The sequence below is a fragment of the Seriola lalandi genome, unplaced genomic scaffold (genome assembly GCF_002814215.2).
Source record: "Seriola lalandi dorsalis isolate HSWRI2012SDOR001 ecotype SW California unplaced genomic scaffold, Sedor1 jcf7180002054446, whole genome shotgun sequence".
Classification (NCBI taxonomy): Eukaryota; Metazoa; Chordata; class Actinopteri; order Carangiformes; family Carangidae; genus Seriola; species Seriola lalandi.
In genome coordinates, this window is record NW_019524999.1 from 339,442 (window position 1) to 356,165 (window position 16,724).

General features: G+C 40.8%; 1 protein-coding gene across 12 annotated transcripts in view; it reads right to left on the bottom strand.

Annotated features, from left to right (window-relative positions):
• Window positions 1-16,724, bottom strand: part of adgrl2a (adhesion G protein-coupled receptor L2a) — a 95,294-nt gene that overhangs the window by 60,451 nt on the left and 18,119 nt on the right. For all 12 annotated transcript variants that reach the window (XM_087175314.1, XM_023411056.2, XM_023411054.2 and 9 more), the window contains exon 2: window positions 12,994-13,178. In XM_087175314.1, the coding sequence (XP_087031440.1) occupies window positions 12,994-13,069 (76 nt within the window). In that variant the 5' untranslated portion in view covers window positions 13,070-13,178. The remainder of the gene's footprint in view (window positions 1-12,993; window positions 13,179-16,724) is intronic.

Genomic DNA, 16,724 nt, shown 5'->3' on the forward strand with positions numbered 1-16,724 from the left:
ACCACCACCACCACCACGAGAAAAAGCATTTCAATTCCTCTTCATCAGCTATGTGGCAAGCATTGAGCTGAGCAGTGATCAGTGCCATTGTACAAAGGCAAAGCATTCCGTTGGGGCTCTTATCTTTCTTTCGACAGACTGAAATCAGACTGTAAGCCTTGAAAATGCTGTATATTTTACAACCAACAAGCATAGATTAAAATTTGAATCATTTTATGTTTTGCCCACTAAATAAAATATATGATCACTCAACCTTTTGACATGTGCCTATTGTACGTGTTGTTATCACATGCTAGTAATTGATTTTGATTGGTGCACAGGACATCTATTTCCATGGGTTATAGCACTTTATTAGACCAGTGAGGAAGCTCTATTTAAAGCTTGCCAGACTGGCATTTACTACCATGTGTAACCTTTGTGATGACATCAGGCCAATACAGAATCCGCAGCTGAAGAACTGTGAGAAATGTAAAGGGGACCCATTATGTACCGTCTCCTTGGTGCTGTAATGTTTTAATTCAGTTTTTTTTTTTTTTTCACAGATGAGCCAAATCAATTGGAAAGTGACCATCTGGTTGGATATGATTGTCACTGAAGCAGAGGTAATAAACAAGATGTCTTCCTATTTCACAGAAACGAGGAGTCATTACGATCTTCAGCCATGTAGGGACAGTCCACCATGTAGTCCCATGAAGCCAGACTTTACCATGATCAATCAAAGGGATAGTGATATGAAGGGCATAAGGAACATGTAAAGTATTCACAGCTAAAATCCAGCTTATGAAACAGCCATACATTAAAATAAGGGCAACAAAGCAAACTCAAATCATTCCACTATTGCCTAGCACTGATTATGCAGCATAACTGACAGAAGAACTATTCTGCTTTTCATCAGGGCTATCTCGCATCCAGTAACTGGTTTTCATATTAAAATGACCCTTGAGTTACACATGCTTCCAGAGTTAGTCCAGGGGAAAAGCAGAGGCTGATCAAAAGGCGTATTCAGCCACTCACTCTGCCATCATTGTGGCCAGAGCACAAAAGAGGTCTCCAGATTATTTTGATGTGAAACCAGATAATTTTTCTGTCGAGAGCCAATGAGAAGTGTGACGGGGACGCTCCTGACGCTTGTCATCTACCGTTACCGCAGTCCTTTGATTTTCCTCGCTGTTCTGATGGGAGCTAAACAGCTGCTTGTAAATGAGCTAGCATCTCTGCTCGGCGCAGCCATTATTCTGCACTCCTGAGCCGACAAGGTCGCTTGCTGGGGGGATTTGGGGTGAAAGAAAAGTGTGGCCTATAGCATTAGCTTGGAGACACAGGAAACACAGCTTGAGTCCTCCAGGTTCTGCCACCCCACCCCTCCCCCCCTCCTCCCTACAGTACAAGCAAAGGAAGTCTGTGAAGGAAAAGAAACCTTTAAGTCAAGACTCTTCCCACAGTGCTGATTCTATAATCCAGAGATATCCTTTACAACAGCATGTATTCTTAAGAAGTCAGGTCCACACAGGGGAGAAGAAAGAAAATATTGCATATATCCTGCAAACAGCAGGATATGAGGTAGACTGCTGACTCTGTGTGGCCATTGTAAAAAAGAATTACACCACTGGTTTGACAGATTTTAACGTTCCTCTGAATTTCTTAACATTAACTTTAACTCAAGACTGTTTTTCTATTTTTTTTCCCACTTCGTGTGTTGAAAGCTGATGTCATTTTTGGGCATGGCTAACAGCAAAAGACAGTTACTTATGCAGGGTTTTTTTCTGCTCTGTAATTCAGCCCATAACATCTGTGGATTATTAAACTCTCTGACAACTGATGTTGAAACTATGACTTATGTGGCACAAAATACATAGACACAACATCTTAGCTCATATTTATATCACAGATCATCAGTGAGTCATTCTGTAGGAGAAAAAGCATAGATTTTTTTCTGTTCTTATTTCATCCATCCATCAGCAAGATGTGCAGTGCCATAAAGAAAAAAAAAGAGATTTGCACATATCCATAGGGGTCTTGCTTAAAAATAATTTAATATAAAAGTACAAAAAATTTGAACCCATTTTAAAAGAAAATAGGAAATATAGAAATAAAGTAAATCCCATATCACTTCATGCAGTGTCAAAATATGTTGAATACTGGTTAATGTTAAGTCTTTGAAATGTACTTGCGCGGAGAGAGGGAGACAGGAACAGAGAAAGATATTGGGAGAGGAAGAAGAAGAGGCAAAGAGCAGCAGGGGAACGAGCATTCCAACCTCATTTGTATTCTCCACCATCCAATTCACTCCAGTTCATTTACATCTCTGCTACTTCCATAGCAACAGCAGGGGGGCTATCAGGAGCATCTTTGATATAGGTACATGACTCTGAAAAAGATCTTGTCATTTCTCTCTGAATAGATGCCATGAAAAAAAGACTGCAATTTTTTCCTCCCTATCCTTTTGGTGTTAAAGTGGGCTTCTTTAAACAGAAATTCACCCTGTCAGAGACTTTTTTTTTACAATTATTCTTTTCCTCATCTCTTACCATCACTTGTAGACACATAAGCCTGCACAGGAAATGCTATCATTGCCCTGAAAAGAGATCTGATCCTGTAGTTTAGCACTCGATGACTTTACTGTGTTCAGACAAAATACGGACACTTGGAAAGACTGGTAGCCAAGAAGGGTTTTTTTTCTAGGCCTCAAGGCATCAAGTGTTGACGGCAGACAAAATGAAAATGCAGTCCAGCGGCAGGAAAACAGAGCCTCATCAGATTCCATGTTCTCTTGTATGTAAATCAACCTTTAGGCCTAATTAAGCTCTATGGGGCTCATCAAGGTCATAAATCCCCTTTTTTCATAATGCATTATTGACTTCACATCATCTGCACATGTCGGCTGACTGCACTCGCACAAGCACACAATGTCATCTCACTGTCTAATATCGGATAGCCCTGGGGCCAGGCGCTGTGTGTGTGTGTGTGTGTGTGTGTGTGTGTGTGTGTGTGTGTGTGTGTGTGTGTGTGTGTGTGCGAAAGAGAAGGGGAAGTGCTTTTTAGGTCACACAAAAAAGCAAGGACATCTTGTGGTAATGAAATGACTGCGATGGCCATCAAAGAGTAAATTTTTTCTCATGGTCCTTAACAGATGGTCACTGGAAAATGTGAGCCTTATAATACATTTAAGATTGTCAAAGATATATTTTATCACAATAACGTAGAGATACTTTAAAAATCTCGGAAGTAAATGTCCCTCAGACCTTGACTAAATTCAGAAATTAATGATTTGGTCAGTGGTGTGTGAATTGCAATTTAACATTACATTTTAAATTGTGCAAATTTAAAGTGAACTGACTTAAAATGTGGTTTGTTTGATTAGGAGTGGATTGATCCCATGAGTCATTCCCAAAGAGAATTGATATAGGGCAGTCCCTGCTAAGAGTCATGGTGCCTTAAAGCGACAGCAAGCTCTTTGGTCCTCCTTACTCAGCCTTATCAGTGACGATATTAAATGATTCAGACTTTAAATGTGATAAGGATGTGGGTCATATTTTTTTTGCAAAAGACCTCTTAGACTAGATTTGCTATGTGTTTGTCAGCACTTCCTCCGGACTATATCATTTCCACAGTTTCCATTACAAATGATGAAAAAAAAAAAATAAAACATGGGATACATTGGGTAGCCCAGACTTGCTTCTCTGCTCCAATGAAGCATTTGATGCTCTGCGATTCAATAAGGAAGCATTTCCCAATGGGTCACCAGTGGCAGTACACACAAATGAGAAAGGTCCATCTGCTTGGTTTGCATTCCCAAAGTGCACTTCTTCAAGCAGACCACAGCAGTGGTTCCTCTTCCCGAGACTCGGCTCTCTTGTGCATGCATTTGTGCCACATTATTCAGCTAGCGCTTCAACTGACCCCCACCTGGCATTTAAATTCCCTGACCAACCGGGTAGTCATGCCCTGATGACACGACTCCTGCTCCAACTGAATTCTTTATGCAGCTCTTATTCAAACTAGACCGCAGACCTGCCGCCCTCTAGGTTAGGTGAATTGTTATGTGACGCAGTGCTATTTTACTCAGATGCACTGGCCTCCTAGGCTTTTGTCTCCTGTTTGGATTCACTCAAGGTTACCTAAACGTTCTGCACACCTACTGAGTGCTTATCTGACAAATGTAACACGAGGGAAACAATAGTATAATTAATTTACTCATTTTGATTTTTTTTTTTCCAAAGCAAAGGACTGGTGTCTTTAGATTTCCTGTGGTTCAAGGAGTCCATCTCAAAACACACAGAAAGCTGGCCAAGCTAAAATTGAATTTTACTCTTGTTTCAATTTATCAAGGATTTATTGGCTGCTATTCATTATAATCCAGAGGCTGAATATTATCTTGATGACCTCCAGTCTCATATGTATTTTTTCCCTCCAGTGAACTGATTGTTATAACATTCAAAAGAGACCCCCCCCCCACCCCACCCCCCCAACATTTTTTATTAGAAACTTTCAGATTTGGATTAACCTCATTTGAATCAAGTCCGCAGACAAAGCCCGCTTCCTAACATTCTCACTTCTACATCTGTTTCCAGCCCTCACTCTGTCTCAGCAGGGGCACTTTGAAGTTCTCATTTAAGGATTTATCAGATGTCTCTCATGCTTATCTGCCTTAATTATTGCTTGTTGACTATTTAAAAATAATTTGGGGAACATGTGTACGGGGGTATGTGTGTGATGGAAATTAGGGTACTAGAGCAACTATTAAGCACAAGGCAACGGTCCAGCGGAGCTGAGTCAGTATTATGAAAGACACACACTTATACTAAGAGGGGTTGATTCAAAATGACTCGCTTCATTTCATATTGATTTGTAGCGTTTTCACAGGGGAAATCTGTCTTCGATGACTATTTTCTTCAGCCCATCATTTATTTTAGAGTGGGGCTTAAGAGCAGAGGCCCAAACCCTTGACACACAGACGCACTCAGGGTCATTATGACTCACGAGGTCAAAAGTTGAGTCGCATGGGGTCAAGTTGTAGTGTAATCTACCAGGGCACAAATGGCCTGAGCTGACGTGTTATGTTTGACTGCAAGTAAACCCACACATGCTGACTCTATATGACGACCTACAAAAACGGGTCAATGGGCTAAAACAACTTTGTTATTGACTGACCACATATTTTAGCGACCTGTCGTTGGTCAAGCAGGTTTTAGACAAGCTTCGCTATAAAGAAAACTTTGAACAAAAGGGGGAAATACTGGATGTACCAGCGAAACTCGAAGTTAACAAGCTTCATAAATGGGCACTCAGAGTTCCTTCAAAGGGCCCTGGTTCTAAATCCTTTATATTTATGGGCGTAGTTTCACCACCCCTCGTTTACAGGAGCCTCTTCAGGATTTATAGCTGCTCTAAATCAGGACTGAAAGCAAGAGGACAAAGAGGATTCCGCTAAGGGCAAGCAGGAATATCTTGCATCTGACTCTTGAGCGTGAACTGCGAAGTCTGTGAAATCATAAGCCTTTGGATATATTATGTTCTCTTTGCAGAATCTGTCATTACATGTTCTGCAATCAGTTTTCATTGCATGGCATCCAAACCATAACCACACTTCCCTGTGCTTCAGTGAACATGCCTTTCAACATCGCCCACACAATTAAAATGTGATTACATACCCCTCGAACACCTGGAGATTGTTGTTGTTTACATTAGTTGTTTCAGCTGACATGGAATGGAAAACTCACAGGCAGGAGTCAATGGTATCATAAATGGTAGTTCTCATAAGACCACTTCAGTGCATTCATTTGTAAGTTGCTCTTGTTGCTCAAATCAGAGAACTAAATTGCTCATACTGATAAATACATGTAATTCACTGTATGACGCAAAACTGCGCAGCACGCACAGTAACAGCTCATTCACAACAGTCTCTAACTCACAGGAAAGGCTGGGGTCTATGTAGACAGAACTTGAATATTGCTACGCTGCACTCCATGTGACCCGCACACTGCAGTCTAATCACCTTAAAATTCCACGGTATTACAGTAGCAAACAGGAAACCGAGCTACATTTGCCCTTTGACCGGCTGAGCTGGTTCATTTGTCTGGCGCAAGGTGTACATGCTGGTTCCTGTTTGAAATACCATCTACACTGGATAATCAAAAACATTCTCCTCATCCGCCCTTCCAGACAGCACTTCATCAGCAGTCCTTGCGTGAGGTCTGGCTACAGTCCTTGATGTCCACTACACAGGCTCTAGCAGCATAAAAATATTAAAGAGCTAAAGAGCCTGTGCTATTTCTGTTATCACACGGGTAGCTTTAAGTATTTTCTAAATACATATACATGCCCTTTTCACTATATATATACCAGACCTTTAAAATCAAATCCTGCAGCCAACCTGGGTCAAAGCCACTTTTTCATTTTACCACCACTACTAACAAATATAAAACAAAGAAGAGAACCAAAACACAACTCTTATAATGGAGGCATATCTCTGACAAATTGAAGCCTGCTTATACAAAGATGCCCACATACTGCTAGTCACATCTGCCACAGTCAGATCAGAGACAACCAACAATAGCAGACAACAATAAATGCTCCATGAATAATGGGTCTTTGGTTATAGGCTACTGCGCTGGAGATTGATAAGTCGCATTTGTTTTCCCGTGTTTGGAATTCAGAGAGGAGACTCTATGGGTTATCAGAACATGTTTTGTAGATTGTCTGGGATATACTTGTTAGAGACCCACACGATACGACAAGGCCAAGAACAAAGTGAGACAAAGCATGACGGTAAAATATGAGTCAGATAGGGACATGTGGGTAGATGACTAATCTATGGTGCCCTGAGATCCCACCCAGCCAGAGCCTCGTGGGACCCGTGTGAATGCCCATTATCCACAAAGATCAGCACCGAGAATGATGGGAAAAGGTAGGTTTCACACTAAGTCTGAGGCTCTGTCACGCTGAACCACTCTCCTAGACAAGTCTGAAACCCAATTAAGGGCAATGTTAGAGGTTGAGCCACATGTCGAGAAACACAGGCCTGCTGTTTTGCGCAAGCGGTCCACAAGACACATGACTTAATTCGACAAACACCTACATGCTGGCAAGAAGAAAAACTTTGCTTGGGTTTAGGAAAAACATACAGCTTAGAAAACCTTAAAATAAGTCAGAAGTTAAAGGATAAATAGCCTCAATAAAATACAATTTAGTGTCCCTGCCATGACTGACACATAGAGGAGAGCGACTAGAGTTGAAACAAGGCATTGTGTCGCCTGTCTGAACTGCCGCATCCGTGTCACGGCTGAGATCTCGGCGTGAGTTATGAATGGCGACAGCAAACAACAAACTAATGATGCTTCCCAAGGTTATCTCGGCATAAATAACCATTAAGAAGAATGCTGATGCAGCAGCCCAAACCCACAGACACCAGCACAGGCCACTGGAATGGCATTAAAAACCTTTGGCAAGGGCAGCGAGTTAATAATTATGAGTTTCAAACATTTTAGGTTAGTGGAACACCTTTTAGCTGCCTCAGTAGCCAGGTGAACGAAGGGTTCCGTGTTTGGTTGGGAGGGAGAAGGGTGGCAAGATGTCAGTGCTCCGCCATGCTCCTGCATGACAAACACCAACCTGGAGCCAGCTGTGACAAAGCCCTAATCCAGAAAATCCCTCCTTCCTTTGCTGAAAATCCTAATGAGGATTTGAAGTGCTCAGCAGGGAGGAGACCCAGGGGCTGTGGTTACACCTTGCCACTGCTTGCTCTCCCAGTCATTGTCTCCTTATCTCCTTATTGGCCAAGCCTGGCCGGCGATGAAAGAGACATGACAGCATGGTGGGCCTTCGTACACAGGCCCCACGCCTGCCTGGCTCCACGGGAAGCCAGATTCCGCAGTCTGCTGCAAACAACCACGATGACATCAAGCAGGAGGTGGAAAGAAAAAACCAACAGAAGTTGTTTACTAAAGACACATGGGACAAAGGAAAAATTCACCCCTTTAGCCTTAACTGGTCTGGTGCTGTTTCCAGTATGAGGTAAATTGGAAGCAGTAAAACTTAATAGGCAAATAACAATTTCATAAAATAATTACCTAAGAAATTATTTGGTTTTGTTAAAACAAATTAGCTATGGGCCAGCCTTTTCAAAGTACGTTAAATACCAAATTAAGTGGTCAGGGAATGGGAATGTGGCGACGCAGTGGGGTACTATTCTTTTTCCATGGACACAAGTCTGGCACAAATTAGTACTTCAAAAGAACAGGCCTACTGCCCATGGTTCCACAAATGCTTACTTGACAGACAGTATTTTGAGTTTTCTTTTTTAAGATTAAATGCACAAGCGAAGCTAGTGAGAAAGAAGGCCCTGGTGGAGAGAATGAAAAGCAGATTATCAGTAAACACAGACGCACTGTCTTTGCCTCTGAAGAATAGGCTTATGATATCTGGATTTACTTTACCTGATTGAATTTACCTGTTAGATGCTAACCTGCTCTCCATGGCAACTATCAGCCTGCCCTAATATAGCAAGGTACGGCCTGAGGTCAGGTCAGAAGGAAAAGTTCTCTGAATGACTGGCCATCTTTATGAAGGTCTATAAATATGCATTGGTGGTTACGAGAAGACCAACCAGAGCAAATAGGTGGTGGCACAGCACTGGGAGTTGCTCGATCCTGTTCTTGCAAGTTCTGGCTCACATTAAGCTTTGGGCTTTTACTTGCAGTAATTACATTTCAGAGCACCTTGATTGTCTATTTCATTCCATTCACTTTGAGATGAAGGCTTTAAGTCTCCTCTTTTTTCTTCTCACATTGTACAAAAAGAGGACTTTTAAAGGTGCCCTTTCCTGTTGCCCTTGAGAAATCTCAAGTGCTTCAAACATTTAAAGCTTTGAGCAGAAACAATAGTGTGGTTTCAGGGTGTACAGAGGGAACAGGAGTTCTCTGTGTCAGGCTTGTTCACACAAGTTCTGCCACTGAAACACAGCTTTCATATCATGGCAAACTCTTTATATACCCTTCCCCTTGCAGAACTAACCAGCACGGGCCCCAGTGTTCAGTAATGAAATAACATCATGCAATCTGGAGAGAACAACTGTGGTTGAATCATTGTTACATAAAATCACCTTGACCTATTTCACACTGCTTTGCTTTTAATACATTTTTATAGACTGGTCATCTAAGTACTGTAAAACCACCAATACCACATGATTAAGAGGAATAGAAATAGTTCCTTGAAAAAAAAAAAAGCCTCCACTAAATAAATACAGGGATTTCCCTTGTCAGCTGGTCATATTTCTTTTGATCATTGATTTAAAAACAGTTAAGTTGATTAAAATAAGGCCAGATGCATCAACATCTGATAAACACCGGAGAAATGTAACACAGACATGTTCTCCTGGTGTATTCTTTGTGCCTTGCTAACCTCTTGACACAGAATCCTTACTCCCTAATTCTGCCTCGCCATAATTCTAACAATCTTCGGGAAAGCCTTTGAAGAGCGCACGTAGCTGAGCTAGGTGTGAATTGTTATTCTGTCGCTGATACAGACAAATCCTTTCAACCCCACCAGACTTGACTAAATTATTTTGGAAGACATGTGAGCCAATTTAATCATATGTTGCAAGGGAAAATCATCACTGTTTTTACATTTTGCAAAAAAAAAAAAACTTATTACTTTATAAATTACACCTTCACCTCATTCCTGCTGGGTTGCTATGGTGACATCCACAGAGGACACCAGTATGACAAAAGGAAATAAACCTGCTGCTTCAAAGAAGATCACTCCAAATGCCAGAGGGCAACTTGCGTCGATGTAAAACAATATCAAAGCAGATCAAAGTAAAGGATACTGATTAAAATGATAGGCAGAGATGTCTGCTACTTCATGAACTACCTTAGCAAGTATTACTGTCTACTTTAAAATGGTCATCTGAATTAAAAATGACTCAATAAATAAATGTTGAATTTGGAGTATTGATCACAACCCAGTTCATTACATTGACATACAATGAACCACTTACAAAGCTGGTTTACTGAATGAAAACATTTGACTTTTGTTTCTGATTGACATCACTAATAGCAACACTGTGGCAAGGGTTTGAAATTAACAAAATAAGTAACTTTTGGTGCTTTAATTTAATATGTAATCAGAAATTATACAATGCATAAAGAGGTACTCCAGCAATCCATAAATTTGGGGTACTTATGAGAGTGATTGAAATCAAAGCAGCAGAGACTGAGATATGATGACTTTTATCCCCTGGTATGGATCAAGCTCCAAAAGCACTGAATTCTACCCCTTCCAAACTGCAACTCAATAAAGTCTTTCATTAGACCCTGCTTTCACATCCACTCTATACCCTTCAGTTTGTAATCCAGGCTTTCCATTAAATACAAGTAGTCTCTCTCCCAAGCCCAGATAACCCCTGATGACATCATCAGGGTTATTTTTCCAGGCTTTGGAAACCAGAGTAGTATTTCTTGTAACAAGTAATATAAATTTGATGTGCAAAATTCATGGAGTGGCCAAAATAAAGTAAATTTTACATGTGATGGCCCTTTATGTCCATCTTAATATTGATATTTATTTAAAGTACCTATGTAATTATAAGGTCCCCCTGGGCTTTTATAGGATTACAGACATACTGAATTAGCACTGACTTAAATGATCCAACATATTCAGACAATCACAGTGTATAATTATAACAAAATATTAATTATAGCTGGAATTTGTTCCATGACTTTGAACAATACTCAACTAAAAGGCTGTTCAAAAGTAGAACAGAAAAAAAAAGATTTCTCTATAGTACTAGATTCTCATTTATTTTCTGTACTGAGCGCAATAAAACACAGCAGAGGCTAATTCCATATCATTAGGTTGAAAAGCTCTAGCCCTCAGGGCTCCTTTGATATATGTATATATAAAATTATAATGCCATATATATACAGCATAATTAGAATAATAAGGCAAATCAGTTTCAGAAACTAATGTCACTGACTGGGCTGTTGGGGTTGTGGATGCATACAATCAATTTCTTAAGGTTAAGATGTGGAGAAAATAAGAAAAATGGGAGATGAAAGGCTCGCTATGGCAGCGAGTCAGCTGAGCAAATGCAGATCACAGAAATGTGCAGTTGTGGACATGAGTCATACCCATGCAGTCAAATGTGTAGGATGAATCATATTGTATAGATGGAGGTCAGAGAGGAACACAATCCCCCAGAGCTACAGTATCAATCTTAGCTGTGTGTATATCTCTTCCTTCAACCACAAAAAAACGAGGGAAAAAAACAAACTTTAAACTATTTACAGCATTCCACTAACCCATTTAATTCAATTATAAAAATGCATTAAAAAGATATTAGGGGTAGACGCAGTTTAATGAAGCATGTTTACTTGGGGATATTGTTTGTAATGAACTGTTTCTGGGCTGATCTCTGCAGCTGAGATGGGAAATGTGTGGTGGTGGAGGAGGAGGGGGTGGAGTGGGTGGGTTGGGGTGGGGGGTGCAACAAGAAGAAAAGGTGAATGACAAATGTGATCAATAAATGTGCTTACTCCTTTGTTGTGTTGACTCATTAGGAGCGGGCATGTCTGCAGTTTCTACCGTACTACAGTCCCCGCTCACTCTCTGTTTGCCTGGGGAGGGTTTAGACTGCCGTTTGTCACTTAATGTCAGCAACGACTCTGATACCACGTACCAAAGTCCAGCCTATCCTATCACATCCCCTTTGGTAGATGCACCTTCACCGACCATTTGGAGTTAGTAGTGTAGCGTCAAGATCCCTCACTGGCTTCCCACCTTACAAACACAACCGAGTTCTATGGAGCGCCTGGTGAAATCAGAGGCAAAGCAACATGGGACAGAAACTCACTGAGCTGGCAACTATCTTTCATGCCCCCTCACTAGGTTTACTCATATATACTCTGATCTCAAAACTGGAAACTCTTTGCATGTGGTTTCTACAACAATGTGTCAGAGTGCTGACATAGAGTAGAAGGAATGAGTATAACCAGCCACTTTTAACTGATTTCTGCGACTTTGTTTCCGAAATCCACTGAAGCCTATAGAGAACACACACTGCTCAAATTTCACACTTCTTACATGAAGGATCAAATCCAAGCCAGATGACACATGAGAGACAGATATATCATATATCGTGCCAGTACGGCTTGCTACAGCGTAAATTAAGCATCTCGAGAAATCATTACCTTCCAAACTTGAATCAATAATCCTACATTATTGAGTTTTTACAGAATCAATAAAGCAGGTATAGTGAACAGTTGGCGAAAGCTTCAACAGTTGGCAGCAGCGAACCAAATCTGTAATGGCTCTTTCGCTGATATATTGCACTGAGAAGACGCCAACTTTGGGTTATTCTAAATCCAATCATCAAACAACCAAGTAATGTACCACTATTCTTTTGATTAAACACTAATGTGTACAGGATACAGTTTATGAGATACGGTTTGGATGCATAAATCTTGCAATTACGATACAGCTGAGACTGATTTAATGAAAGCTAAATACACTATGATTAAAACACATTCAAGCTTTATACTTTTCGAGGTGTGAAATCTGTGTGTGCCTGCCATGAGACAGAACATTTTAGCGGGGAATTTACAAATGGATCCAGCTCTGATGCCACTGGGAACAACTGACGCTTTCAAGCAGAAAATCTCAGACAAATCACAATTTACCAACTAATGAAACCACTCAAGATTATCCCCCATCCGCCTGTGCCCACTGTCCTCAGAGCTGCATTACTTACACAAGCATTGCCTGCACTCAGAGGAGCAGCTCTGGCTTGAGTCACAATTTCACTGCTCATGCTATATTCCTAAGTAAGACAACAGCAAAAAAAAAAAAAAAAAAAAAAAAAATTACAATTCCTGGCAGTGGCTGCCATTGAGCCAGAAACAATACTCATTCAAAAGATGCCATAAAAATACTGGAAAGAGAACAAAACATTATGGTTTGATATAAAACAAAGATGACTGTTTCATATGTACTTACCCTCTGTGGAGTGCACTTGGGCTAGTGTGATGAGAAACCAGCAGAAGGTGTGTAGTTTCCGCAGGGAGCATGCCATGGCACCTGGTGTTGATGGTTGGTGGCGGGTTTGTGTTGTGACTAAAAGGCTCTGATTAAAGAAGTCCAAGCCAACTGGTCTCAGAGATGCTCATCATTGATCCTCTCACCTGTGGAGCAGACCAAGAGAGATGTTCAGTTCAGGGGTGAAATTTTTTCCTCGTGTCAGCTCTGTCCCTGTGTGATTTCACAGAGGAATTCACCCTGTCACACTTTCTATTTTTTTTTTTTTTTTTAATCACAAGGCACTTGATGCTGCACATACATTCCACTGCAGAAATGTGACAAACCTTAAGCTGTGAAATGCTGCAAACCCACGCAAGCCACTAAAATAAGCCCAGAAGGTCAATAATCCTGAGAAGGGAAATCCCTTAATGGCAGCTGAATGCTAACCATTTCACTGGACGGGAGGGGGGGAGGGAGGGACCAGCGCTGTCATGAAACAGATAAGGCCTGCCCTATCCAACTCCTCGTGACCCATAACAAGTGATGCTAACCTTATCAGTGCGTATCAAATGATATTTTCTGCACCGATTGCAAAGAATATATTTATACCTTTCTGTGCATTTTCATATCTTTACTTTTCCATAAGATTTATATTGTCCCATAGTATTTTAAAGGGATGTTGATTGAAAGCAGTAACATCACCATGTGTTAAGATTTCTCATTTCCAAAATTCTCTCTCCATTGTAAAAAGAAAAATTCCAGCAGACTAAAATTTCAAATGCAGATGTGCTTTTCAAAATCACAAAAATTCAGATTCTGCAGATTATCCAGATGAGTTGTGAGATCAGGAACAGACCAACCGTAAACCCTCACAGCAACAAAACTCTACAAACACATGGCAGAAGTGTTAAATTACTTGACAATAACATTAAATGCTAAAATTATCTGTGGTAGCGTGGCAAACATTAGCCAAAAAGCTTTCCATCCTGCTGTCATATTGGTTTGCATTAGCTTGGTTGTTGTCTGACTAATCAGTGGAGAAACTCTATTTCATAATAGAGGGGGATAAATTCTTTTTCTTATTTGGTCAAACACTCATGTAATTTTTAGAAAGTCTACATGGCCAGTTAAACACGAAGTATATCATATGTAACTATGTCCGTGGCTGAGTCACATTTACTTGAACACATTTTAAAGTAGCTTCATTATGTTATTTAAGTAGCATTTCCTACTACTGGCATTTCACTTGTACAGAAGCTCGAAAGTAATAGTGCTTCTGTCTGACTCATATTATGTGACTCTTTCCACCCCTGGCCACACAAACAAACAAATAAACAAACATTACTAAGCAAATGGTCACTTCTCTGTTGTGACTGATCAAAAACCACCTTATCTCTCCATCCCAACTCTACCCCCACCTCATTTATACCTGTCCCTCTAGTACTAGTCTGTTTGCATGTTTGTTTTTGCTCTCTTTCGCTACAAAAGCAAATGGCCTCCTCCCTGTCATGGATACAGTGCTGGAGCTGTGTAGGGTGAAACCTAATGCCTACCTGCGCGCCCAGGCATGCGTTTCACACTACTCACGGCTCCCTTTTGTCTGTGTGTTTACACTGCTGGGCTAAGCTCAGTCCTCTCACTCCCATGAACCATTAGCACATTCACCATGGGATAAGGCATCACTCCGGCAACAAGGCACATAGGACCCCATTAGAAACTGTTTTTTTTCTTTTCTTATATGCCACATTCAAAAACAACATTCCTTTTTTTTTTCTGTGCCTGCCACCTGCGATTGTTCGTCAAGATTCAAGGGACTGAAGATTATCCATCATAATAGCAGCTAACAAGAGAACTCAACTGAAAAGACAGTGAGGAATTCTGTTTGTCATGTACAGAGCTGCAAGAGTCAGCTTCGGCTGGCTCCTCCACTGGAGAATATACACAGGCTGAGGAGTCTTTGATCTGTTTTGTCTGAGTTCTCAGACAGTGTAATAATTCATCACTGAGAAAACATGCGGAGCGCACACATTAGCCAACAAAGTTATAATTAAGCCTGCCATAATCAGCTCATCTAGTATGACATTACACCTCACCTGAGACCTCTAATTTTAGAGCCATTTAAAAGAGGTTAACGGGAGCAGAGTACTGCAGCCACAGTGTATTTAGTTTCAATGGAATAATATGCAGTCATGAGACTTGACAAATGGAAGTTGATCATGGAGACCAAACATTGGATTCAAACAAAACCCTAACCTTGTTTCTTGGCTGATCGGTGCATGTGGCACCAATTAAATTTATCAGGCAAGTGGCTACGTATTATCAGCCTACACTCAAGGTCTATACAGTATAATGAGGCCTTAAGCCGATTGTCTCCACAATAAAGCTGTACAGCAAGCATATAGGCTTAAGGATCCTCATCCATACACAAAGTCTTAGCTCTGTTACTGTGTCCACTTAGTGAGACAGACAATACTTAGATCACACACACACACACACACACACATAAATACATTTGCATGTGTTGAGATCTGAGTGATGATAATCCCATTCAGTCATTATATTGTCCTGCACAAAGTAATTTACTGTAAAAACTCAGATTAAAGTAACAGTTTGACTAACGTGTTGCCAGTTCACAGGAGCCAAAGTTCCCTAATAACAAATTGTTAAGTTTACTTGGGTGTTTGATAGCTAAATTAATGTCAAGAAGGATGTGTGACAGTCCAAAAGAGAAATGAGAAATACATTGTGAATAATAAAGTGATTTCCTTAGTGTTAATTGTTTTTAAACATCAAATTTTGTATAGCAGATTCACACAGGGTCGAGGTGTTAGTCGTAGCATTAAATTCGTTTCACTGTCACTCAATAAAATGAGTTTTATTTTCCCACCATCCCCAGCCTTGTCACTCTTTTATCAAATATAGTCCCACTTTCCATCTGGTTCCCTCCGTGACCTCTGCGGCGCATGCACAGAATCAAAACACAGACACTGTGGGATGTACGTGCCAAGTGCAATTTCAAAGACTGATGCTATGCCTACTCCGCTTACGACATTGATGCGAGTGAGACAGCCTGGTTAAGGTCTTCACATAATAGTTGAAATAACTGGTGTGCTGCCTTACACTGGTTATAAGTGCACAGCATTATACTAATCCAAAACTATTATAATTCTCAGCCTGAGATGACTGTGTTGAATCCATATGATTATTCTTGCTCCCCTGTCATCATTGCTTAGTGTTGAAAAAAAAAAAAAAAAAAGAGGCGGCATGCTCACAAGACTTGCTGTGTCAGAATGTGAAGACAAAGACGAGATGCCTTTAAACAGTTTTTCCTCCGAGGCAGTTAAGACCCCCCGCCATGAGAAAAATGCATAATGCTGATCCCTGGTACATGGGTATGGGTGTTCTGTAAATCGATGATAACAGTCCTATACTTTAATATATTTTGTATCATGCTGTGAGTGTTTAACATGCTGAGACACCAAAGGCGCAGACTGGAGGGAGACTGCCTGAATACCATTCCTCTCATTAAACGTGCAGAGGTCTCCCCTCTCAGCTGGGGGTTTCTTTTCTCTCTCCCCCTTGCAACGGAAACCGCCGGTGATCATACCTCGACTGTTTTCTTAAATAGCCCTCGACTTGGGTGTGCTCTCAGGACAGGCTTCAGCATCTGCAACAATATTTTGTTGTGCTGTGGGTTTGAGGGGGGGTGG